The sequence below is a fragment of the Aptenodytes patagonicus genome, chromosome 22 (assembly GCF_965638725.1).
Source record: "Aptenodytes patagonicus chromosome 22, bAptPat1.pri.cur, whole genome shotgun sequence".
NCBI lineage: Eukaryota > Metazoa > Chordata > Aves > Sphenisciformes > Spheniscidae > Aptenodytes > Aptenodytes patagonicus.
In genome coordinates, this window is record NC_134970.1 from 3,981,610 (window position 1) to 4,005,383 (window position 23,774).

Genomic DNA, 23,774 nt, shown 5'->3' on the forward strand with positions numbered 1-23,774 from the left:
ACCCCCCCGCCCCAGACCCCCCCAAATCTCCCCCTAACCCCCCAGCACCCTCTCCTGCCCCAGACCCCCCCGATCCTCCTCCACTGCCCCCCCCAGAGCATCCACCCACCCCAGACCCCCCAGATCCCCCTCCACTGACCCCCCTAGACCACCCCCCGCCCCAGACCCCCCCAAATCCCCCCCTAACCCCCCAGCACCCCCCTCCTGCCTCAGACCCTCCCAATCCCCTACTGCCCCAGGACCCCCGTCCCCAGCCCCCTCGCTGCCCCCCAAGACCTCCTAGCACATCGTCTTGCCCCCCCCCCTCCCCGGACCCCTGCCCTGGCCCCGCCCTTCGCCACGCCCCAACCTGGCCCCGCCCCCGCGGCCCTGGCGCCGCGGCCCTGGCGCGCCCCCTGGCGGCCGCGCTCCTGCCTGGCCGGGTCCTCCCAGCCCGAGACGCTCTAGGCGGCGGCCGGCGGACTCGCTGCTCCCGGCGGGCCCGGCGCGGGCTGGGGGGACGCGGCGCTGGCGGGGCCCGACCCGCACCCGGTCCCCGAGCCCGAGCCCGGACCCGGCGGGCCGGGCAGGGGACGGGCCGGGCCGGGGGCCGGCCGGCAGCGGGGGCCTGGGCCTCAGCTCCCGGACGGCGGAGCCGGGCAGCGCCTCAGGTACCGACCCGCGCCCGGGCCTTCCCTCGGCACCGGCACCGCGCCTCGGCCCGGGGCCGCCCGCATTGCCCCCTGCCTCCCTTCCGCCCCCTTGCCTCCCTGTCCCCCCTCCCCGTTCCAGTCGTGTCCCCCGGTGTCCCCTCGCACCCCCTCCGCACTCCCTAGCCGCCCCTTTGCACCCCCTTCCCCGTTACCCCCCCCCCCCCCCCCCCCCGGGACTCGCCGCCTCCTCATGCCCCCCCCGTCCCCACAGGCTGTGCAGGCCCCTTCCTCCTCCCTCCAGCCCCTTCCTCCTCCCTCCAGCCCCTTCTCCTTGCCAGCGGCCCCTCTTGGTGCCCCCCTGCAGCCCCTCTCCTCCCCCCACCCCCCCACCCCGTGCTGGTGGGGGGCGGGGGGGCCGTTGCTGCGTGTCACGGGTGGGTTGGTGTGGGGCCATGTGTGTTTCCGCGCGAGGTATCCGCGTGCCCCTGTGCAGGGCCGTGCACCCGGTGGGTGCCGGGGTGCCCTGGTCCTTTGGGATTCGGTGGACCCTCTTCTGCAGTGCCAGGTTTAGGAGAATCACTTGGAGGAGCGCGGAGGCATGAAGGGTACGGACAGAGCCTCTGTGGGAGCAGAGGGTTTGGGAGGAGAGCGAACGACCCGGCTGCGAGAGCGGGAGAGGTGAGCTGTGGTCTGGAGGCTGGGCCAAGGAGGGCTGCGAAGGCTTTGAGGAGGATTTAGGTTTGGGTCCTGGGAGGTGGGGAGGCTGGAGGGGAGGCTGGGGCTGCTGGTCTTAGGAGGCACGTGCTCTTGCTCGCAGGGCAGCGTATCGTACTGTTAGAGTGTTTGGTTCAACTAGTTAAGGCTATGAACTCGCAAACAGCCGTCGGAAAGGTGGTGTCGAAAGCGCCGAGCAAGAGACGGGAGTCTTGAGAGTCTCAGTGTCTGCGTGAAAGGGATGCTGCTAAAATATTGAAGGGCGAGGAGTAGCGGGAAGCGCCAAGGCAGTGTTCAGGGATCTCGCAATGTTTTTTCTCTCGTTTGTTCAGTTGTGACCATAATAACTGTTCAGGATAGGCGACAGCACTCCAACCTAACCTCCTCGCAGGTTAGACGGACGCGGGTGGAGGGAGCACCAGGGGGAGAGAGGAATAAAGAAGAAAGAGGGGGCAAAGGTAACGTGTTCTACAAGGTTTTTTTTTTTTACTGAGGGAATTGATGAGATGGGAGTGGGAGAGCAGAGACAGTAGAGGACAAGGCCCCTAGTGACCAGATTAGATGAAGCAGAGAGGGATCTGTTGCTAAATTATTGATCAAAGCCTGTAAGGTCAGCGGGGAGTAAATCCATACTGAGTCTAGAAAAACAAATAGGATGGCTTGAGCAGGATGCGGTGTTGAACAGGGAGCGTGTGGTGTTATTACTGTTAGGGGTGACAGGTATGTGCAAGAGGGCAGGTGGCAGCCGGCTTGATTTGTGCCCGAGCTCCTCCAGCTTGCTCAAAAGGAAGCGTTCCTCTTCTGGGGGACTTTGCAGGGTTAGGACGTGGTGGGGAGTTCTTCAGGGGCCAAAGCTAAGGCGTGGGCTTGCAGTGGAAGGTAATTTAGGTTCTGTTTTGATGTAAAAAATGAAATGGCACCCCTTGGTCAGCTCACTGCCGGCTCTTCCCCCTCCCTCCGCACCGCTCTGCGCTGCGGGGGAGCCTGAGGGCAGCTGTGCAACGTGGTTTTGCACGGAGGTGCAACTCTGTGATTCATTGTTTAATTTGGAGCGACTGGTGAGGCAGATTCTGGCATGGTAGAGCGCGAGGTTTCCAATAGCCTTTTCATTTTATTTACTGCTCTCGTGCCAGGCTGGTTATCCATATGGCTTTATTCTCTCACGCCTCAGATGGAGAGATCGTTAGCTGTTCTCGCCAAATAAAACATGGCACCTTCTCGTGTTATCTGCTGCTGAATCCCCTGCCCTAGAGTGGATGTGGAGTCCTTTAAGTTGGCATCAAAGATAGCAGTATTTCTCACTGCTAGTGCATGCACCTCCTGCCTGCTTGATACTTGCGCTTGCTGACTGATGTCAAATAGCAGAGCTTTTATGTTTTCCGGCATTTGTTACTTTTCATAGTCCACAGTAGAGCACCTGTTGTGTTCACGTGCTTTTAGGGCTGCTGGTTCTCTGACCCTTAAGGACCTTCCACCGAGTGAAGGTGTCTTCACATTCCTAAGCAGCAGATGCGTGTGATTCCTCATACCCTCACCGCTCTCAGCCATTCAGTGTTACTGTTGTGTTTTATTTGCACTACAGTAGCTCTGATAAACCCCACTCCTGTGTAGGATCCCAAGGCCAAGAAGTAAAATATCTCCTATTTTTAGTTTGTTTTTTTTTTTTAGCTGTAGACTGTATATTTTTTCAGAAATTACAGGAGTGGTCTGTGCAAAATTATTTTCTATATTCTTATAAATGCAGGAAGTTAGTTAAAAAAAAAAAAAAGCACCTGCCTTCCTTGTGATATTTGAAGGGAACTTCAGTCACAACCCCCACCCCACCCCCTGCTTTTTAATCTTCTCGGGGGGTTTTAATTCGTTTAATTGTATTCTCCTTGTCAGGTGGAAGATGGGACAGTTTCCCTTGTGTTTTAGGTGACTCTGACACCTGGTTACCATGAAGTCCCGAAGGAGATAGAGGGACAGTGGTGGGAATTTCTTCTCACTCCTCCAAAAAAATCCAACAATTGCCTAATGGTAAGAAAGCTGTTATTTTTAATTAGCCTTATATTGTATGGCGTCCGTTAATCGAGGAACACATTGAAGAGTTTGAGATCCAAACCCACTGGGCCACGTGCAGGGGGATCGAGAAGGAGAGAGGCTGTAAATGCTGAGTGTTTGGAGAGGGTGGGAGGAGTTGGTTCGAAAACATGATTGTCCTCTGTTTTGCGCCCTCTCCCCAGGGATTACCTCTTATGCTGACGTCATGGGGAGCTGCTGCAGTTGTCTGTGCAGAGACAGCATCCCAGACAACCATCCCACCAAATTTAAGGTAAGTATTGCACCTTCATCCCCACCAGAGAGTCTGTGACAGCACCGGCTACTGGCAAAGCCCAGCATGGGTTGGACTCCAGGCATGAAAGGAAGGAAAACCTCTGCTCTTGCAGAGAAGTCTTCCGCTTGGTAAGATTTGCAAATATGTTACTGTTTTGGTTTGTTGGGTTGTGGGTTTTTTTTTCTTTTTCCTTTCCTTAAGCAACCTCTGCTGCAAATACGTTTGTATTTGCAGAAGAAATTGCCTCGGCACTGAGATTCAGCCTGAGCAAGGAAATGGGGAACTGGAGAGAAACCTTTTATTGCTCAGGGCTGTGTTCCAGTGCCTGTGCTGAGACACATCAGCCGAACTGCCAAGCACACAGTCTCCAGGGCTGCCGGCTTGGCGCCTTCTGCCAGCAGTGAATTGATGCTCTCAGCTGAGAAAAAGGCATCTCAGTAAATGAAGGGGGAATCCATGGGAATTACAGTGTCTTCGTGGGTGGGCTTTTTTTGACACCGATGCACTGAGTTTCCTGATGTGAGCTCTGTGGCCTCTGCAGGTAACAAACGTGGACGATGAAGGTAACGAGCTGGGATCTGGGATTATGGAGCTGACACAGACGGAGCTCATCTTGCACACTCACAAGCGAGATGCTGTCAGGTGGCCCTACCTCTGCTTGCGCCGCTATGGCTATGACTCCAACCTCTTCTCCTTCGAGAGCGGTCGTCGCTGCCAGACGGGGCAGGGTGAGTGGGGAGGTTCCTGGAGGAAGGAACTGCTGAGGTTTCTGTTCCCAGGCAGCCAGAGCGAGCCGATGCTTGTGTCTTCCCAAATTCCTGCATCTAATGAATCAACAGGTTCTTTTGCAGCCTCTGTTCCCCCGGAATACCAGAGTGTGCAAGCACATACAGTTAATAGTCCTGATTGAAACACTAATGAGAACAACATCATGGCTCAGGACCTGGGCATAAATCTAATGGTCTCATTTTGCTAGTGCACCGACGCTCGTGAGGTAATTGGTGAAGCAGGCTTGAGCCTTGGACGGGGCGTATTTAACGTCAGAGAAGGATGTTAGTTACGCTGTCAGCTCTGAGCTTCGGTACCGAACGATGCACAGCTGTGGTAGGAGGGGTTGCTGGACTTCTTTCCTTAGGAGCTAGAAAGTGCTTTTTGCAAGACTGAAGCTTTGTTAAGCGCTTTTTAACTCCGGGGATACAGCTTAAGGGCATCACCTGCACCTTTTTGCAGGTCCCTCTCAGGGTTTGCTTATTCCACAGAGCTGCCAAACGCACGTCAGTAGCAATAGTTATTTGAGCACATTTCACGTTTCTCGGTGCCTTCGGTCTGCCTTGGTTAGCGCTCGTTCTACTTAATGCTTTGCATTTTGTGTCTGGCAGCACTTTGTAACGTAGAGGGAAAGGAGTTTTACATTTTACTGGCTTTATGCATGGGGATGCTGTGCATAGGGAAGGGAAGTGAGTCACCCGGGAGTACATGCCAAGTCATCAGCAATGCTGGGGATAGACTCCAGTTTTACAATGGTGTCTGTTAGTTCCTTTACCAGTCTGTCTCTCTTGCTTCTAAAGAGCTGAACATTTTCTTGGCATCTGCATCCCCGGGGGGGGAAAAAGAAGTTTGTTTCCTCATTCTATTAATGTGTTTGTAAACTCCTTCTTCTCCAAAAGGACTCCACGTGACTGTTCAGTGTCTGTGTAAAGCACTGCGCAAATCTGTAGTGCCGTATGCTCTTTTTTAATATTTATGTAAGTGGGGTTTTCCTCTCTGGGAGTCGTGTGCTTATCGGTTGCCAGCGATGGGAATTGCTTATCTTCGGTTCCTGTTTTGCCTTTTGCGGGATGCAGCGATTAGAATTCTGCCCTGCGTGTGTTTTGTTTTTTATTTAGGTCCAGGTAGTGGGGATAAAGCAGGGCCATTTGCTCTTCGCATATTACAAAATTTTTAGCAGACACATAGTTACTCGTCAGTCTTAAAGCAGACAGAAATGAGAGGGTTGGCTTTGTGTTTTGACGAGTTTTCTCCCTTCCTTGTAGGATTTTTTTTTTTTTGCTTAGTTAGGTTTATTTGGAGGACTCCTTCCCGATGCTGCTCCCTGCCTTATATAAGGCAGATATAGCTATTTTTTTGGCCAGAATTTTTAAAACCGTATTCTTTGGGGTAGCAGCCGTTGTTGCCATGCCGTTCTCGTTGCTATGGCTTTTGTGCGTGTGTGTGCGTGCCAGCTTGGGATTGGTTAGCTCTGCACACACCAGCTCTGGTTTGGGCTGCTCGTTTGGGGAGACACTGTTTAATTCCATACGTTTTTGAAATACGACGTTCTTGTCCTTCCCTCATGTGCACGCTCCACAGGGCCCAGTTCAGCTTCAAGTAGTCACTGGATAGACTTTCCCCTGGTAATGAGAACTGGACTGGGTACCAAGTGAGTTAAAATAGAAGATTAGAGATGAAACGAGACCGGTTAGCCTGTCCCTTTCACACCTCTGCTTGCGTGGGATTGATCGCCTTAAGATAACTGGGGTGCTCGCTATTTTTCTTGTAATGATGCACCGTTTGATCAGACGGCAGTCATGGCATTGTATTTCTGTTGATGCAATAACCCACCGAGTTGTTGGTTGTTTTCCTCTGGCTGTGGGTTGCAGGGGTTGATTGTGTTAAACACAGCGAAAGAAATCAGAATTGCCTGTTCATTTAGAGCCGGGAATTACATAAACTCTTGTTAAAGCAGGATCGCTTTCTTGCTTTTCTGACCCTTCTCTTCATTACTGTGCAGGGATTTTTGCCTTCAAGTGTTCCAGAGCAGAGGAGATCTTTAATCTGCTTCAGGACCTGATGCAGTGTAACAGTATCAACGTAGTGGAAGAGCCTGTTGTCATCACGAGGAACAGTCGCCCCACGGAGCGGGAGCTCTCCCGGACCCCCCAGGCACCCAACAGTAAGGCTCCTTCAGTGTCCGGGGAGAAGAGGGGGGGAACACAGAGACGTGGGTGATGTCTGCAATTGCTCATGTGAAACTGCCCTCTGCAGCCCACGGATCTCTCCCGTGCGCTGCCTCGCCGTTGACCAGTATCTTTATGTCCACGTGTGCCCCACGCAGCGTGTTTATTTAAAGGCCCCGCTTGTCTGCGATGTGGTATTGTGTTTCCAAGGAAACAGCAACAAAAAGCCCTTCAAATAGTCAACCGAGTTGTCGCCCTCCAGTTGGTTTTCATCTGGACCGCTGCCACGTGGCCTTTTTTTAAGTAGCACCTACAAGGATCAGGTGGTTCCTAGAGGAAACCACACCTGGAAGAATTCGGATTTGCTCGAGTCCTGTCTCCATTAGGAGTGACTTAAATAGATTTAAACAGGAGGGCCTAGCCCTTGTATTTATACTAGGTACTTCACGGTAGGGATCTTCCCCAGAGAGGCTGATTCTGACTTACAGGGTGCAGTTAAGAGGCCAGCTGACTGTGAAAATGAAGTCAACTCTATTTTATACCAAACCAATGCTCTAATGCTTCTCCGTCTCGATTCTCTCCCAGGTCTGGGGTACACTGTCCCAGGATTTCCCAATGGATTTCACAGCTTCCCTGGAGAAACCCTATCATACTCCGCAGCCCGCCACCCCTCCGTGAGCAGCCTGAGGCATTCCTCTGTGGGTGAAGACTCTACTCATGCCCTTATTGGGCCTGATGAGCAGGTAAACCTGGATGTCCTAAATTCTGCTGTTTGCAAGCAATGAACAAGCAGCTTGTTTTGCTAGCAGTCCTGTGCAATTCTGAGTTTCTCTTACTCCAGCAAAGCTCGGGGGATCTTCCTACCTTGTCATCCTTTTTTTCCTCTTTTGCTTCATTTTGCTCTTGGAGACTGCTGCTCTCTGACACTTCACTAGAGCAGGCACTCTGTCAAGGCCGACTGAGTTGGCTTCCTTGATCCACTAGTGTTTCCGTGGCAATTATTTAACAGCAGCACTTAGCTTGTGAGTCCAAGTCATACTGCCCTATCTGTCAGCTATTACTGCAACCCCTAAACTGATGTGCAGATGCATACCCAAGTCCAGGCTCTTTTTATTTTTATTTTTGATGTTCAGCTCTTTGTTCTCAGTTTTAGAATTCAAGATTCTTCCCTACAAAATCCAGCTTGTCTCAACCATTATCAGAGAAGCCTAGGTAGGTGTTGAGTGCTGCAATATCGCCAGTGTAAGCCACTCAAGGAACTATTTTGCAGGTGGCTTTGCTTTTTGTTCTGTGCCATATGCATTGAGCGTGAAATAGATGATGTGTATCTTCTGCAGTTGGACTCTTTTTGTCTCTCCTTCAAGCCCACAAATCCAGAAATGGCTTTTGCGTTTGGCTTCCCAAAGTATTTTCAACTTCTGAAATTCTTTCATTTCCTCCTGCTTCATCAGCCACCGAAGAATTTTCCATTCCTGTTGGTTTCTCAGCTGCTGACAGCTGCTTTGCTCTTGTCTCTTCTCTTCTCCTTTCACTGTCCCTCTGCTTCTCTCCTTGCAGTCCCACACCTACGTCAACACGGCCAATGGTGATCAGGACCTGAGGGGCCGACATTGTATGCACTCCTTGCCTGAAGTCCACCCTCCTTTCCCCCATAGGAACCACAGCTGCTCCCTCGAAGACCGCAATCCCCAGGTCTTTCTGCAGCCAGGGGAGGTTAAGTTCGTGTTAGGTCCCACATCCAACTACAGACGCGTCTGTCGGCACCACCGGGAGTGCAGGACGCACTTCTGCCCCCCCAACAACAACAACGAGTGTGAGGAGGAGTGCCCTTCACCCCAGTGCGTCTACGAGAACGTCAACGGCTTGCTGCCCTCCAGCACCTCCTCTCTCTGTCGAGGCGGGCGCTTGAAACTCACCCGGGAGGACGCGGGATTACCCGGCTGCTCCCATCGCAGAACGGCGTTCCTGCACTATGAGAACTTGCCGTCGCTGCCCCCGGTGTGGGAGTGCCAGCCGCTCCGGCGGGGCGAGGAGGACGCGGGCGCCAGGGACGTGCTGACGCCTTCCCCCAGCGGCTACTCCGAGGCTGGTGAAGAAGATCCCCTGCAGAACTACATGAACTCGGAGAACACGGCGCTGCACGGGGGCAGCGGCCAGCGGCGCAGCGGCTTCCTGCCAAAGCCTCGTCGCGGCTGCGTGCCCAGCGTCTTCAGCTTCGACTTCCCCCGGCCCTGTCCAGAGCAGCCGCGGCAACTCAACTACATCCAGGTGGAGCTGGAGGCTGAGCCGCGCAAGGGACATCAGAACCCACCGGTCCCCCGTGTCCCACCTCCTGCCACCCACGAAGCCCGCCGGACGGACTCCTACGCGGTCATTGACCTAAAAAAGACAGCGGCCATGTCCAGTTTGCAAAGGGCCCTGCCGAGAGATGATGGGACTTCGCGGAAAACTCGACATAACAGCACTGACCTGCCTCTGTAAGGGGGAACGCCAAGTGCAAGCACTGTGTCGTGGCTTCGGTACCTGCCCTTCAGTGTATTGCCCGGTGTGACTTCCATTCGCCATTGCCTTCTGCTTCCCTGTTTACCCCATTACCTGGTGTTACGGGATGGCTCCTGCAGCTGATGTTAAGGCTAGTCTGTCTGTCCGTCTTCCCCTCTCTGTGTAGTTCGTTTTTAAAGCCTTGTGGGATATTTGACGACGCTGTTTGAAGGTTAAGTTTCTGGTGAGAGGGGCAGAAGGTGTCAGCCATAGTACCGTCACTGTGTGGATACAGCCTCGAATCGGGTTAGCTCTCCTGATTGCCTGGCAGCTCCGTGAGCGCTGCCAACAGCCTGGCTGCAGAGGCAGGGCAGGAGCGTGGTGGAGGCCTGTTTCCAAAAGCGAGTTGCTTTAGGAGCTCCACTGCAAATCAAGCCCGTTTCCCGTGGATTTCATGCCTTGCGACTCCAGGCGAGCTCTGCAGCCGGGCCGCTCCAAAGTCAGGTTTTGCCTTGGGGTTTCGCTGATCCCTGATGACTTGGGAACTCATGCTGCGGTCTTTTCCCCCTCAACTCGCTCCTTTCTCCTATTTTCTTGAAGCTCGTAGAAGCTTTTTGTACTTCTGTCCCTTTCTCAGATTCGATTTAAATTGGGCAACTCTAGAAATTAACAGAGGAGGACAGACAGCCATGGGCGCAGACACTGTGATCACATAAACCTGATTTCCTGAAGAGACCCTGCTTTAAAAGAGGAGGGGAAGACCGCAACTGTGAGATTTGAGGTTTGGTGTAGAAAACTTCAATTGTACCGTACCCTGTTTTGATTTTTAAGGGTTCTTTTTGGTGGCTGTTCAGAAGTGTTGTTGATTTATTTATTTGTTTACTTATTTATTTATTAAATGTTCATTTTTGCATCCCAGTGGTAGTTGCCAAAACCGGTGCCGATACGAAACACATACTCGCTGTGGCTCACTCCTGTCTGGGGGACAGATCTCGGAAGAGGTTGGTGGCTTTGCTGAGCTGCAGTTGGGGAAAAGAGCAGCTGTGAATCAAAAATTTTTTTAACTGGGACTGACTGTCACAGGGTGGGTGGGAAATGGTACGGGAGACGTGGGAGTGCCAGCAGAGCTGCCGGGCAGCCGAGCTTGGAGTTGTGTCGAAGTCGTTGCCTACACCCACGTGCCTGACTGGGTCCATGAGGAATATTTGATCGGTGTTTTGAGTGAATGTGCAGTTTGTTTCCTACAACTATGGAGTTGGAAGGGCTAAATTTCAGCGCTCGGGTAAATTTGTGGCCTTTGATGTGGATTTTTCTCTTGACACCAGGGCTGAGTCTAAGCTGAGCTGTCAGGCCTCTGTGTGAGGTCCTGTGTAGGGTCTCTGCTCCTCTCCTGTCGCAGGATGTTCCACCACCCGGCTCCGCATGGTGACACGCTGCAGCTTAATCTCTCCCCGGATTACTCTTTGCCGTTATAAGCTGTTTCAATCAGACAGAAGTGCTCTGGGTTACTCCGGAGTCCCACCTTTCTGCTGTCTGTATTCTTCATCTTCCTCCCTGGGATAGGAGTTGAGAGATCCAGTGTTCTGCGAGGTGTCCCGTTGCCAAACCTTGCTGTGTTCTCCTTGTCCCTAACGTTTTCCGATGTCGAAGTCAGTGAGCCTCCGGTGTGAAAGAAGAGAACCCGATCGTCCAGCTGCAACCTGCTTCTGAGGTCCAGAAACTTGATTTCCAGATTTTTGAAGTTCAGCCTTTTTGGTTTTGGTGCTGCAATGTCATATTGAAATGTGACCCTTTTGGGAGCGGGGACACGTGCCATGCAGTCCAGAAAAAGTGATAAAAGTGTGAGTAATGCCATGCTTGTGTCGGCAGAACATGGATTTCTTGGCTTGCTGTTGCACTATAAATTCAAAGTGCACCACATGCTTAAAATCACTGTTTTTGCCTTTTTTTTGGAAGTCCTTGTGCTTGTCTTCCATTCTTTTCTCCACCCCAACCCTTGTGTGATCTATAACTGAAAGGAAACCCAAGTAATATATTTTTGTATGTATACCAAATGACTTTATTTGAAGGAAAAAAAAAAAAAGACAAGTAATGTATCCCCCTAAATCTAGCTTTCATTTTAGGGAAGTGAGAGAAGAAATTGGTTTTTATATATATATATATATATATATATATATATATATATATATATATATATATATATAAAAAAGTTAACTGCGTTAAGCTTTAAATAAACCATTTAAATAAAGAGTTTATAAGCTGTAAGTGTCACCCTCTGGGACAGCACTAGCAAGTCCCACATGGCAGCACAGGGCAGTGCTCTGGGAGCCTCCGTATGAACCTGCCTTTCTGCCGCCCGAGCTGAGAAATGCAAAATACTTATTCCCCTCTTCCCCTCAGAAAGGGAGAAAAGGCTGAAATGTTTTACGCTTAGATGGGGGAAGAGGTGAGGGCCCTTTCCCACCCGCACGGGAGGTTTGCAGGTTGGTTAAATGCAAGGGAAGATGCTGTTGGGTGGCAGCTTGTGTCTTGGGAGAAAGCAGGTGAGGCCTGGGGGGTGGGTGCTCCCTGCGGCCACCGGCCTGGCTCCGTGTCTCCGACGGGTGGGATGAGGCTGGTGTGAGGGTCTGTAGATAGTGTGAGCTCCAGGGATCAGGGAAAGCCACGCCGGTGCTGGTGATTCCTCAGAAAGGCTGGGCTCCCAGCCAGCCCCGGCTGCAATCCCGTTTAGGTGGCTCTAAATTAGCTTTGCTTTGGGAAAGCTGGCTTTGATCTTTTGAACTGCTGACTTTCGTGTCTTCCAGACGAACTGGGTTGTCCGACTTGTGCCTCCCTTTCCTCGCTGGCGAATCTGATGCTCCCCTACCTCCCAAGGACACTGAAAGCAGTAGTGACGAGGAGACCTCTGTGCAATAGCTGTGTGCGCACGCAGCAGATACGTTATCGCTGTTCCCTGAGGGCATCCCTTGTCCCGTTTATAGTGGAGGATGCTGCACCTATTCAAAGAGGGAGAAGAAGAATTTCCTTGACCTTAAAGATGAGAAAACGTAGAGCTGAATCTGGCTGCATCTGCTGCTTTCTCAGTGCACAGGGATTTGGCGGGTGCCTTGCTGCACCGTCCTCTGCTTTACGTCCCGTTGTGTCCTGCCTGGTGGCCGTGGGTCGGGGAGCAGCACTGCTGGCTCAGCAGGCTTCGCTCGCGTGGTATTGTAAGCTCCCCAGAAAGCTTCGGGAATGAAAAGCCGGTCACGGCTCGCTGTTTGCAGTGGGTTTGTTTAATGTTTAAGCAATTAAATGGGGAACACCGTGCAGGCAGCCAGGAACCAGTTGTCATTTATGGCTTTCAGGGTGCACATTGGGTCCGTGTCCCAGTGATTTTCTTGCTTTTTTTTGCTTTTCTGGGAAACTTCACAAGAGCAATGTCCGCATTAAGTATCCAGGACCCTTTGAGAACTTCTTAATATTCAATTTTGCAGGTGGTGTGAAAGTGCAAGGAAAGACTGGAGTCGTGTTTGAATGCTGAGGCGGTAGTTCTTGGGGCACCGGGAGCAGAAATGTCACTATTTTGGATTTCTCCCTGTGTTAGAGCCCGAGCGGCGCTCGCCAGTGTCGCAGCTTCCTCTAGTGGCCACGCTTGAAATGGTTTCGGAGGAGAAACCAGTATCGGGTTGAAAGATGAGGACATCTGAGTTGGCATTTTCTCATTCCTTCAGTTCTTTGATTTAGGTGATGGGCAGGAGGGATCCCTTCTGATAACCCTCTGGAGTCTTTCCTTGTTACCGTTTTCTTTTGGTTGAAAATTATGTTTATGCAATATGGTGTATCTCTATGGCACTTTGTAAAGATGGATCTTAGAGATTTTGCTTTGAGCCTTACATGCAAGTTTGCTGGACTTTCCCAATGGATACGTACTAATATGCACGTGCATGCTTACTCGGATGGGGAACTAAAGTAGGGATACCCAATGACTCCTCCTATCCCTTCAACCATGGAATATCCTCCGCAGCGAAGATCACCTCCGTAGAGCGGAATACCTCACCCTTGGTGGCTGCATCCATAAATCTCGTTTTGAGTTTGAGGGATTCATCCAGGGCTCTGTGCATCCAGCTGATGCCGCGTAGCTGACCAGGAGGAAACGAATGAGCACGTGTACATCTGAAACCTGCTCTGGACCTGAAGCTGAGCTGAAGCTGTGAGATCTCTTACTCTCCCAAGCTTGCTTCTGCAAGGCAGATGGTTCGTCTCGATGTTTTTGTCTGTGAATTGGTAACTTGGCAAAAGGAGCTGTGTTCAGTTGGCTGTTGCGTTTGCTGAGACTTTCTTTGGTTCTGAAGAAAAGGCAGCAAAATGAAGCTATCCTGGGTAACGGCGAAGGCCTGGCAGCATGAGCTTAGCTGTTGGTTTCTGTACTTCGCTGCGGAGCAGGTTTGTGTAGCCCCCGCTGGGGACTGTATTGCATCTTCGCTGGTCTCCTTCCTCTGCTTGTGAGATTGAAGTTCAAGGGATGACTTGGTAAGAAGCCGTGTGCTGTGCAGAGAGAATTTGACTGTCTTAACCTTTTTAAGTGGTTCTTGTTTGAGTTTTGAGTTAATCAATCAGACTTCTTCCCCTGATGCTTCTTCCCCAGTGAATGCATAAATAGATCTTTTACCCTTCCCTTTCCTAAGAACCCGTTGGTAGGAATATAGCTTCTCCTGGCGCTCAGTTGTCTTTTATCATGGGAGGGTTCTGGTTTTTGATTTGTTTTTCCTTTTGACCCATTTTATGTGCCTGCTTTTCGCCCAGGGAAGGAGGTTGGAATATCTGTGAGCTGTACCTGCCTTACAGGGAGAGGATGACAAAGGAGAGGCTGGATTGTGAGGGTTAAAGGATCAGTATTTCTGCAAAGAGACTCGAATGTGTTAGTTATTACTGAAGTATTGTTATTTTTATTACCTAAGCCATGCTGTTCACTGGGAGAAAAACCAAACCAGCTGTCCGTTCTCTCGGCCATTTTCTCCCGAAGTCTTTCCTCTGTCCCTCCGTGTGATGCTGCTCAGCCCTCTCGGGTGGTATCTTGACTGTGAAGTATCATTAACAAATGATCGTTAATGAACACATTGCTTAAATTCAGCTTCTGGGAGGGCTGCCACCGGCCTGTCTGGGAAGTTTGTCTTTCCCCCAAACTTGGCTCGTCTTGAAATGCCGCGCACAGGTAGCAGAACAGGTTTAGATTCCTGTTACCGAACAGGACCAAAGGTGAATACATTAGTGGAAATCCTGAGAGCTTTGAAGTTGGCAATTACAAGCCAGGGTATGGAAAAGGCTAATTGTAAAGAAGGGATCTAATTTGTTTTTCTTCCATAAGTGAATGTGATTTTACAGTTGAAAGGCCCAGGTGCATCTGTGTTATCTCAAGCTCTCCCCCCGTGCGATTCTCCTTGTTGTTACTCGTACTGGTGTCTTTGATACTGAACATTTCTGATGTGGCAGAAAAACAAAGGTGCTTCGGGGCTCTGGCCACCGGGGATTCAGTTGCTCTGACCAGAGGGGTTGATCTTGCTGTGTAATTGCTTCTTCAGGTTATTTCTATGGATATCCATCCCGTCCCTCTTTATATCTCATCCGGGTGTAACCTTACAGGTGAAGAACAGCAGCAGTGCTATGTGACCTGAGGAGTGCTCATGTCTTACATTAACGTGCACTACGAATGTATACAGAATAAATGGAATATGATGATTATCCGGTGGTCCTGTCTTTTGTGTGTGGTGCAAAGAGACAACCGTCACGTTTCAAAGTGAACTTTACTTTTTATTTAAAATGGAAAGCCAGGCCAACAATAACCAGTCGCCCTCACGCAATTCAAGCTGGACTTCTCGCAACCTTTGTTTTCCAGGTCTCCGTCCCCTGAAGGAATAATGTCTATGTCCTTATGTATTCTACCTGGAGCAATGGTTGCTGTCTCCCACCTGGCTAGTCTCACTGTGATAGGCTTAAAAAATAAATGAAGAGAAACCTGTATGCAGGGACGGTCACCTTTCCCTCTCTGTTGGCTGGTGACCCATGGGGGTATCTTTGCAGGACAATTCCACGTGCTGCTTGTTTGAGCTGGAAGCTGAACTCGCAGAAATGTTTGGATGAGGCTCTCTGGCCCATGTGATACAGGAGCTGAGGCTCTGAAACCACCGACTCTTTCACGGTGACTCTTTGGGGCAGAGCCATCGCTGACAGTCGGTCAGGAGGGTGTAGACCAGATTTCCATTGAGCTGAGCATCAGGAGGAAATCATGAAGTTGCCTTGGGAATTGATGTGCTATGAGTGTAGGTTGAACACAGCAAGAATATTCGTGGTCTCTGGAGTGCCTACCCTTTAAGACGTGCTGTTTCCACCATGGGTAATTTAAGCTAATAGTTTGGAGTGGTGGAATTTGGGGGCTGGTGGGAGTGAGGTGCTTTTGCCAACGTTGAACAAGATGTGGCTTCACTCTTCCTGGCTGTGCTGTTCTGTTCTAGGCACGGGGGCCTTTCCATGGGTTCTCTGCCATCGCTCTGTGCAAAGAGTTGATTTGCTTGTTTTTCCAAGCTCTGCAGCAAATGAGAGCTAATTGTGCGGTAACATGCGCTGTTTAATTCCTTGGCTTATAGAATTCCCCCTGAAAACTCTCCCCCAGCAGGAATCGATTTAAGAACAGCTAATAGGGCCATCTGTGCCTTCCTAAGTGAGCGTGCCTTCATGCGCGGAGTCTTTCCAACCCAAACCCATGTGTTTCTTTCCTTCAGGGTCGTTCCATGACTTTCTACAATGCTGGAGGTAAGAACTGGAAGGGGAACGGAGGCAATAACACAACTGACGATAAACCCGTGTTATTCTTTCCATCCCAGGAAAACACGATGAAACATTTTTCATTTCTCTTTCTAGGAAGACCTCGATAGCCCTATCAAAAAGAAGTTGAAAATAGCTTGAAAATAGCATGGCATTTGCCACTGGTATTTGACTTGGAGTTTTCAGGATAGTCCTTAGCACTGTGGGAAAATCTCTTGTGACGGGTGCGTTTCTAAACTTCAGGTACGTGAGCGGACGCTGACACAGGGAGGGGGGGACCGTTTTGGGGTGTATAAGGAGGTGATGTAGAGCTCCAGCATCAGCTTGGGGTCTGGGACTGAGCAGGGTGACTGGAGGTCACCCTTTGGAAACTGCCCACAAGAGGAGATCATCATGAAGTGGCTGATCCTTGCCCTGGTTTGGGAATTTAAATGTTAGACCTAGAGCCTAGCTGTTTATTTCAGGAGCCGTTCTCATGGTTGCGTAGGAAAGGAGGAATATTAATTTTAATGTGGATGGAAGCTGTTCATCTGTGTTTTGGAAATAAAACACTAAAACCAGCTCGTGCAGCACTGAGTAAAGGATACGTGTGCTTGTCCGCAGTTCATAAACACAGCTGCTTCGGTCGTACCCATGCCATTGCAGCTCCCACCAACAGCTTTTCTTGGTTGGAGAACCCAAGCCAGGGAGCAATTGTGCTCCAGGCAAAGTGAATATAGCTATTTTAAATTAATCACATCGAGCAAGACTGTTTAAATTATCAAGGGGGAGAGCATTAACTCGGGTGGGATTCAGCACCTTCAGGAAGGGTTTTAGCTGACATGGTGCTTGCGACAGCGAGAGGCTTTAATGACCAGGGGAAGCTCCTGGCAGTCCCATATTCATGTTTATTAAGTTCTAAGCTACCGTTTGTTGAGGTAAATAGCAAAAGCTTGTGTCTGGGGCAGAGGCGGAGGAACCGGGGTGGTAAATTATCCCGGAGCTGGGACCAGTCACTTCTCTGGTTTTGCCACGGGTAGAGCAGAGCCTAGAGCAGACTAGGAAATTCAGGGTGACGGCAATGTTTTTGAAAAGGTGTCTGTCCCCTGATGGCTCTGGGAGTAGTGTCTGCAGGCAGAAGAGGTCTTTGGGTCATGGGGGAGGCTGGATCCCACTTTAAAGCCCATTTCTAATCCTGCAAAACGCTCTGTCGAGAGCTACCGGCTTTCGGGAGCCGGTGCCCACCTCTGCAGTGGCTGTTGGTTTAATAAGATTTGTTGGCTCGTGTTGAAAGTGCTTAAGCCCTCCGGATGGCCGGGACAGCTGCTGCTCACGGCTCATCTCGTTTGCTGGTTTTGCCCCGCCGCAGTGTCCCGGGAGAGGTGGCGGAGTTGGCCATGGGGTGCAAAGGGGATCCGTACTCATCTGGGAGAGACGGGGTTCCCTGGGCTGGAGCTGTTTGCGCGTGGGCTGGGCCATTGCACCAACACAGAAAAGAAACTGAAAGCAGAGGAGGAGAAATGCCCAGGGCTTGGCCCCAAGGAGAAGTCCTGCCTTGGAGCGGCGTGGGTACGTGCTGTTGGCCGAGTCCTGCTGCGCGCAAGGACACGGGACCTCTGATGTTAGAAACTGTAAACCCTTGATTCCCGTTAGGCTAAATGCCTCGGCAAACAAATGCTGTCTTAACTTTGGGTCAAGAAGTGCCAAAAGTAGAATGTGTTTGTGTGTGCTGTAGAGGGCACCTTACGCCTTTGTCTTTTGGCAAGGCTGAGTCCCCCTGGGGACCTGCAGATAACACTCGGTATATTAACGTTTTGATAACAGCTCTTTGCTTTCAGCCAGAATTTGCTTTTTATCCAATCTTAATAAGTTGATCTTTCTATCAATCCTGCTAGCAAACAAGATAATTGCTTTATTATAGTCTCAATATCCAGCAAAGGACACACACTCCCCGGTGCTCCTGAGGGAATAAAATCTGTGCAGAGCGTTGACACGGGATGAGCGCAGCGATAGTGACGCCGGGCTATCGGCGGATGATGGAGAGCGCGATTTCCCCGCTGTGAAGAGCCAGGCTGCTCGGAGCGGGGATGCAAGCCGGGCCAGAGGAGGTCTAGAAAATATTTAGGTTATAACTGAAAACATTTTGGTACATTTGCTAGAAAATGTTTAGGTTACAAGGAAAAATGTTTTGGTCTGTTTGCTAGAAAATATTTAGGTTATGACCAAAACCATTTTGGTCCGTTCGCTAGAAAATATTTAGGTCATAACTGAAAACATTTTGGTCTGTTTGGGTGTTTGTTGGCAGTTTGGGAGGTCTGTGTTTGTGGTGGGTTTTTTTTTTTTTTTTTTCCCCCAGAGAAAAAAAAGCAAACAAGGAATTTCCTGACTTTCTGGGCTGGTGCGAGGACCCAGTGGGTGAAGCTGCGGCTCGGCCAGCCCCGAGGCCTTCCTCCACGTTAAACCTCCCCATGCAGGGAGGCACAGCACCTGCCTTTTAACACAGGATGGAAAGGGAATCAGTTGTTCCACAAAATTAAAATTAAAAAAATTAAAAAAAAGGAAAAATATGTGATTTCTGTCCAAAATAGTATGAGAGCAGAAGCAGCGTTGAGGTGTACAAGATAGGGAAACCATCCGTACCTGGAGGAGAGGATGGCGAAGGACTGGGAGGCTGATGAAGTGGTGGAGAAGAACAGACCAGACGAAGAAGGGGAGAAGGACGGACCAGAAGGCAGAACAGCGCTGGGAACCACCTACGAGGATGCAGGAGAAGAAACCTTGTGGGCTCAGTGAGGCCCTGGGACAGGGGGGAGCAGAGCAGCCGGCTCCAGCTCTTTGCGCCGTGCCCTGGAAAAACCTCCATGCCAGCAGCCATCCCTCCTCCACGCCAGAAGGTCCCCGTGGGCGGGCGGCTGGGCTGGCCGGGCGGAAGAACGGCAGACAAAAGTCTGACGTGTTTCCATCCTGCACCAAGAGCCGCGAGCGCCTTTGATTTGGGAAAAGGTTTGAACAGGTTTTGGCAAACACAGATAACGCCTCACCACGGTGACGTTTGGGTCGCTCCCCTCTTTGCTGCGATAAGAGCTGGCCTCTTATCGGATGGTAACGCTTTGATTTTGCTGTGGAAGATGTGTGTTGCTCTGTTCTCACCTGAGCGCCTCGCTAAGGACACAAACTCCTCAAAATCCTCGTGGCCCAAAATACAATGAAACCCTTGAAGCTGGGGGTGCGCGTGGTGGTAATGGAAAATGGAGGTCAGCAGATAAGGGGGGGTTATTGCTTCCCGGTATAAAACCAGGGAGTCCGGGCAGCTCAACCCATCTGCTGCGGTCTCTGAGGTGTGTGGGGACCGGTGGGCAACTCCTGCACCATGAAGTGGCTCATCCTGGCCCTGGTGGGTCTCCAGCTCTCAGAGGGGCTGGTGAGGTGGGTGTCCTGCAGCAGCTGCTGCAGCAGGAGGAGGGTAGGTAACAGAGACCTGCACGGTCTGCGCTGCGTCCCCAAGGATGCCAACCGAGTCTAACCGGGCGTGACTCTGGCCTCCTGCATCTCCACAGACCATCATGGTCCTGGTCCAGGCTGCGTCCCTCACCGGGAGGGCAGCCCCTGGGGAGGTACAAGGCAGCCGAGCGGAGGGCTCCCATCGTGGCAGGGTTCAAAGGAGCCCAGAGAACTGATCATTGGAAAATGCCCAAATCTTCTCCTGATTTCCTGCTGTATTTTGTGGTTTGTTTTTTTTTCTCTGTGCAGAATCAAACTGAAGAAAGCCAAGTCTATACGGGAGAAAATGAGGGAGGCCGGAGTGCTGGAGGACTACCTGAAGAAAATTAAATATGATCCAGTTAAGAAATACCGTTTCAGTGAGGACTACGTCATGTATGAGCCGACAACCAACCATCTGGATGTGAGTACCCCAGGTTCCCCTCTCGCTGCCTGTCCGTGCACCACGCTCCCCTTTCCCTCTGCCTTCCCCGCTGCCAGAGTGATCTGTTCACCCCTGAGCCTCCAGGAGTGAGAGAGTGCTTTTTTTCCCCACTCTTTTTTAAGCTTTTATTTTAGACTTTAGAAAAGTTTTCCCCCAGCAATGAAAAGCGATGCTTTTCTATGTGTAACAAAAGGCGTAACAAAATAAATATTTAATATTACATCTTTTGGGAGAAAAAGCAGGGTGAGAGTTCAGTCCGTTCCTGCCTACTTTGTTATTTGCAAGAGTGAGCCTGGCATTCCCCGGCACCCTGCAAAGCGCTGGGATGCCGGCGCAGGGCTGGGAGGCGGCGAAAGCCTGGTCTGTCCCTGACCCTGTGGCCAACGGAGATACCCCGTCTCTCGTCTGCAGTCCTCCTACTTCGGGGAGATCAGCATCGGGACCCCCCCGCAAAACTTCTTGGTGCTCTTCGACACCGGCTCCTCCAACCTGTGGGTGCCCTCCGCCTACTGCCAGACGCCGGCGTGCTGTGAGTACCGCAGCCGCGTGGCACAGAGCTCCCCCAGCAGCACAGCATAGTCCGATCACATGGGGGAAATCGCGATGCCGGACCGAAAATGATGCCGGCACGCTGCTCTGGGATAGCTGCTCCCTGGTACCAGCTGGTGCCTTCCTTGGGAAACACGGAGCCCTCTGCCCTTATGTGCCTGGCTAATAAAGACGGCCAAATCACTGTGGCTATCGTGGGTGTCCCCGGAGCGCAGAAATCACAGTGGTTGTGCCTGACCTTAGGGACATGCTTAGGGACATGGTTTAGTGGGTGGTGGTGTTGGGTCGACGGTTGGACTCAGATGATCTTAGAGGTCTTTTCCAACCTCAATGATTCTATGATTCTATGACCTTTCGTGGCTGGGCGGAGGGAAGAGCAAAGCTACGAATCGTGGAGCTGATGTCCTGCTCCCCGGCAGAGCTCAGCCGATGTAACTCGCTGCCGGTGGGAGAGCGGTGGGGATTTAACTGCTGATGGCTTTGCTCACGCTGGGTAGCTGATCTGGTTGTGATCACAACAGCTGTTCCCTTGAGAGGGATGCAGGCAAAACCGGGATGCAAACCCTGCCTTAGAGATGACCGCGAGGCGGAGGAACAGCCCGTTCCGCTCTTCACGACTTGCTCTTTGCCAGGGAAGCCGCTTTCCCAGGCATTATCCCGGCAGAGCGACCGGTGGTGAAATCCCACCGGGGCCAGGCGAGCGTGTGCCCAGGAGCTTTGTCCTCTCCTCTCTCAAGCAGTCAACCATGCAAAGTTCAAGCCCAGTGAGTCCTCCACCTTCACCTACAACGGCCAGTCCTACGCCATCTCCTACGGCAGCGGCGCGCTCACGGTGGTACTGGGCTACGACACGCTGAGGGTGAGTGCACCCCGCGCCCTCCTTGTCTTCCTGGGCACTGTGTCCCCAGCACCAGCTCCCAGCATCGGCTCCTCCGATGGAAGGAGCCTGGGGGACAGCCTAAGGGCAGATCTCATGTCTTGTGTAGCCAAGACTTGGGCAAACCAGGGCCTGAGATGGGTAGAACTAATATAAAGTGGTTATTGCCACCATCAGTTACCCAGCTGGGTTTTTACCTTGTTTTAACCCAATTCCTGCTAATTTTCCCAGCTGCCTGGTGATGTTTTCACCAGCTATGGCCTTGCAGTGTGCTCTTTGGGCTTTCAGACCATCAGTCATCCCATCTGATAGCTGCTCAGGTTTGCCTAAGCGCGCCGGCTGACCTGGCGTCCCCTTCCCCTCCAGATCCAGGGCATCACGGTCACAAATCAGGAGTTCGGGCTCAGCAGGAACGAGCCAACCCAGCCTTTCTACTATGCCGATTTTGATGGGATCCTGGGAATGGCCTACCCCTCGCTGGTGGTGGGAGGGGTGCCCACCGCGCTGCAGGGCATGCTGCAGCAGAACCAGCTCACCCAGCCCATCTTCAGCTTCTACTTCTCTCGGTAAAAATCTGCTGGAGCCCTCTGCACGTCCGATGTGCACTGGTGTCCCTCTGCCTGTCCTCGTGCAGGTTCCTTGTGAATTTGTCCCTCGCTAGCCCACGCATATCGCACCGATTTGCTAATCTCTGCTGCTGTAACTCTGTGTTTTTGCAGCCAACCCACCTACAGCTACGGGGGAGAGCTCATTCTCGGCGGAGTTGACACTCAGCTCTTCCATGGGGACATTATGTGGGCACCGGTGACCCAGAAGCTTTACTGGCAGGTTGCGCTTAATGAGTGAGTTGTGTTTGTACCTGATGGGCGTGATCCACCTGGGGAAGCTCATGCAACGAGGGTGGTACAGCTGTCCTCCAGATGAAGCTGCAGCTATTGCGGCAGGTGTGGGCTCGAGGCAGGGGTTAGGCACTGCGTTTCAGAGCATCCCAGACTTAGAGATCCAGTCAAGACACGTTTAGTTGCCAGTGGGTGCTTAAAATGATGTCCTTCTCCCTGTTCTCCTCCCAGGTTTGCTATCGGACAGTCAGCGACCGGCTGGTGCAGCCAGGGCTGCCAGGCCATCGTGGACACGGGGACGTTCCTGCTGACGGTGCCCCAGGAATACGTGGGCAGCTTCCTTCAGGCCCTGGGTGCCCAGCTGACCAGCTATGGTGTAAGTGCAGGGGATGGTTTGGAGGTGCGCACAGAGCAGCGGTGAGGCTTGCAAGTGAGCCAGAAGCCATGGGCTTGACCAGATCCTGCAAAACTCACGTGGCATCTAGGGAACATGGTGCTGCAGGCATGTCAGGGAGGTGATGTGGCACTTCCAGGGGATAAAGTGTGTGTTACCCCCACATAGCGGGGTATCTCTCCTCTCACAGTCGGTGCTGTTCCAGCCATAACCTCCTCTTCACCCTCTCTCAGCAGTATGCAGTTGACTGCAATGAGATCCAGAACATGCCCACCATCACCTTCGTCATCAACGGAGCTCAGCTCCCGCTCTACCCTTCTGCCTACGTCTTGAACGTATGTATTAGCTGAGCAGCTTCATCCTGCTGAGTCCTTGAGGGCTGGGAAAGGAGCTGGTGCTTCCTGACAAGTAGCGATGCTCTCCCTCCCTGCAGCCCAGCTGGCAGGGTCCTGCTGCTTGTTGGAGGCTCTGAACCCCCGTTATTCCCCCCTTACAGAAAAACGGCTACTGCACTCTTGGGATTGAGGCCACCTACCTGCCTTCCCAGAACGGGCAGCCGCTCTGGATCTTGGGTGACGTCTTCCTCAAGGAGTATTACACTGTCTTTGACATGGCCAACAACCGTGTTGGCTTCGCCCCGTCAGCGTAGAGGAGTGGAGCAGTGAAATCCAGCCCCTCTCCTGGCCGAACACACCTTAGCCAGCGTTGCTGGAGGTGGGGTTCCATGGGGTTCCTGTGGACCTTTATGTTCCTCTACGTGCCTGCATGGCTCCCTGTCCCTCCGGGATTTCTGTGTAAGTGTGTTCTCACTTGCAAATAAACCCCAATATCCCAAATCGTCTCTGACCTTCCGAGTTTGTTGAGTGATGACTGAGCGCAGACTGACGGGTTGCGTGTCTCAGCCGCTCTTTCTCTAGCGAGGTAAACGCCGTGATAAACTCCTAGGCAGATTTCCTCAGAGTCAGCACGGGGAAAGCGGTGGGGAAGCTGTCCCTGGGCTGCTTCAAATCTAAAGTCGATGTATTTATGTTTCTTGCAAAGGGGTATGACATGCTATCGACTCCTAATGATTGTGGGACTGAGTCTCAGCCTTTATAGTGAATTATTAAGCTTGGGGGTGGCTCTGATGAACGCAGCAGGCTCCAAGCTGCAGCTCAGCTCGCAGCGTGATGGGCGCAGGGATGGGAGCGAGCAGTCCTTCCACACAGTGGTGCCCGGGGTAGCTCCTGCAGACGGTGCAGCCCATCTCTCCCGAGCCCTTGGGGACGAAGGTGTCCCACAGCCCAGCCCCGTCCCCTCTGCAAGGCTTGTGCGACTCAGCTGGGGGCTG

General features: G+C 52.0%; 2 protein-coding genes across 14 annotated transcripts; both read left to right on the forward strand.

Moving 5' to 3' along the window:
- Nucleotides 1-536: 536 nt before the first annotated feature.
- FRS3 (fibroblast growth factor receptor substrate 3) lies at nt 537-14,801 on the forward strand. Of its 13 annotated transcripts, none has more exons than XM_076357703.1 (10): nt 537-650; nt 1,192-1,310; nt 1,679-1,804; nt 3,231-3,365; nt 3,572-3,660; nt 4,205-4,391; nt 6,434-6,595; nt 7,185-7,342; nt 8,157-9,076; nt 10,000-11,223. In XM_076357703.1, the coding sequence occupies exons 5-10, from the start codon at nt 3,595-3,597 to the stop codon at nt 10,142-10,144; spliced, it is 1,638 nt and encodes a 545-aa protein (XP_076213818.1). In that variant the 5' UTR covers nt 537-650; nt 1,192-1,310; nt 1,679-1,804; nt 3,231-3,365; nt 3,572-3,594; the 3' UTR covers nt 10,145-11,223. The 13 variants fall into 13 exon arrangements, 10 of the variants coding, with proteins under 10 accessions (XP_076213818.1, XP_076213817.1, XP_076213821.1 ...); XR_012996965.1 differs by lacking the exon at nt 537-650 and adding an exon at nt 11,885-14,801 and having other exon boundaries at nt 1,101-1,310; nt 10,000-10,921; XR_012996966.1 differs by lacking the exon at nt 537-650 and adding an exon at nt 9,718-9,861 and having other exon boundaries at nt 1,101-1,310; nt 10,000-10,062.
- A 1,296-nt stretch (nt 14,802-16,097) lies between these two features.
- LOC143169917 (pepsin B-like) lies at nt 16,098-23,276 on the forward strand. Its single transcript, XM_076357712.1, has 9 exons — nt 16,098-16,124; nt 19,611-19,764; nt 20,197-20,314; nt 21,075-21,193; nt 21,578-21,777; nt 21,931-22,053; nt 22,282-22,426; nt 22,681-22,779; nt 22,941-23,276. Exons 2-9 carry the CDS (start codon nt 19,648-19,650, stop codon nt 23,091-23,093), a joined length of 1,074 nt encoding a protein of 357 aa, XP_076213827.1. The 5' UTR covers nt 16,098-16,124; nt 19,611-19,647; the 3' UTR covers nt 23,094-23,276.
- The last annotated feature ends 498 nt before the right edge of the window (nt 23,277-23,774 follow it).

Coding starts and splice junctions, on each gene's coding strand:
- FRS3 (XM_076357703.1), top strand. CDS start 3,595: ATGGGGAGCTGCTGCAGTTGTCTGTGCAGAGACAGCATCCCAGACAAC. Junction 3,661..4,204: donor ACCATCCCACCAAATTTAAG/GTAAGTATTGCA, acceptor TGGCCTCTGCAG/GTAACAAACGTGGACGATGA. Junction 6,596..7,184: donor GACCCCCCAGGCACCCAACA/GTAAGGCTCCTT, acceptor ATTCTCTCCCAG/GTCTGGGGTACACTGTCCCA.
- LOC143169917 (XM_076357712.1), top strand. CDS start 19,648: ATGAGGGAGGCCGGAGTGCTGGAGGACTACCTGAAGAAAATTAAATAT. Junction 21,778..21,930: donor TTCAGCTTCTACTTCTCTCG/GTAAAAATCTGC, acceptor GTGTTTTTGCAG/CCAACCCACCTACAGCTACG. Junction 22,427..22,680: donor CCCAGCTGACCAGCTATGGT/GTAAGTGCAGGG, acceptor CTCTCTCAGCAG/TATGCAGTTGACTGCAATGA.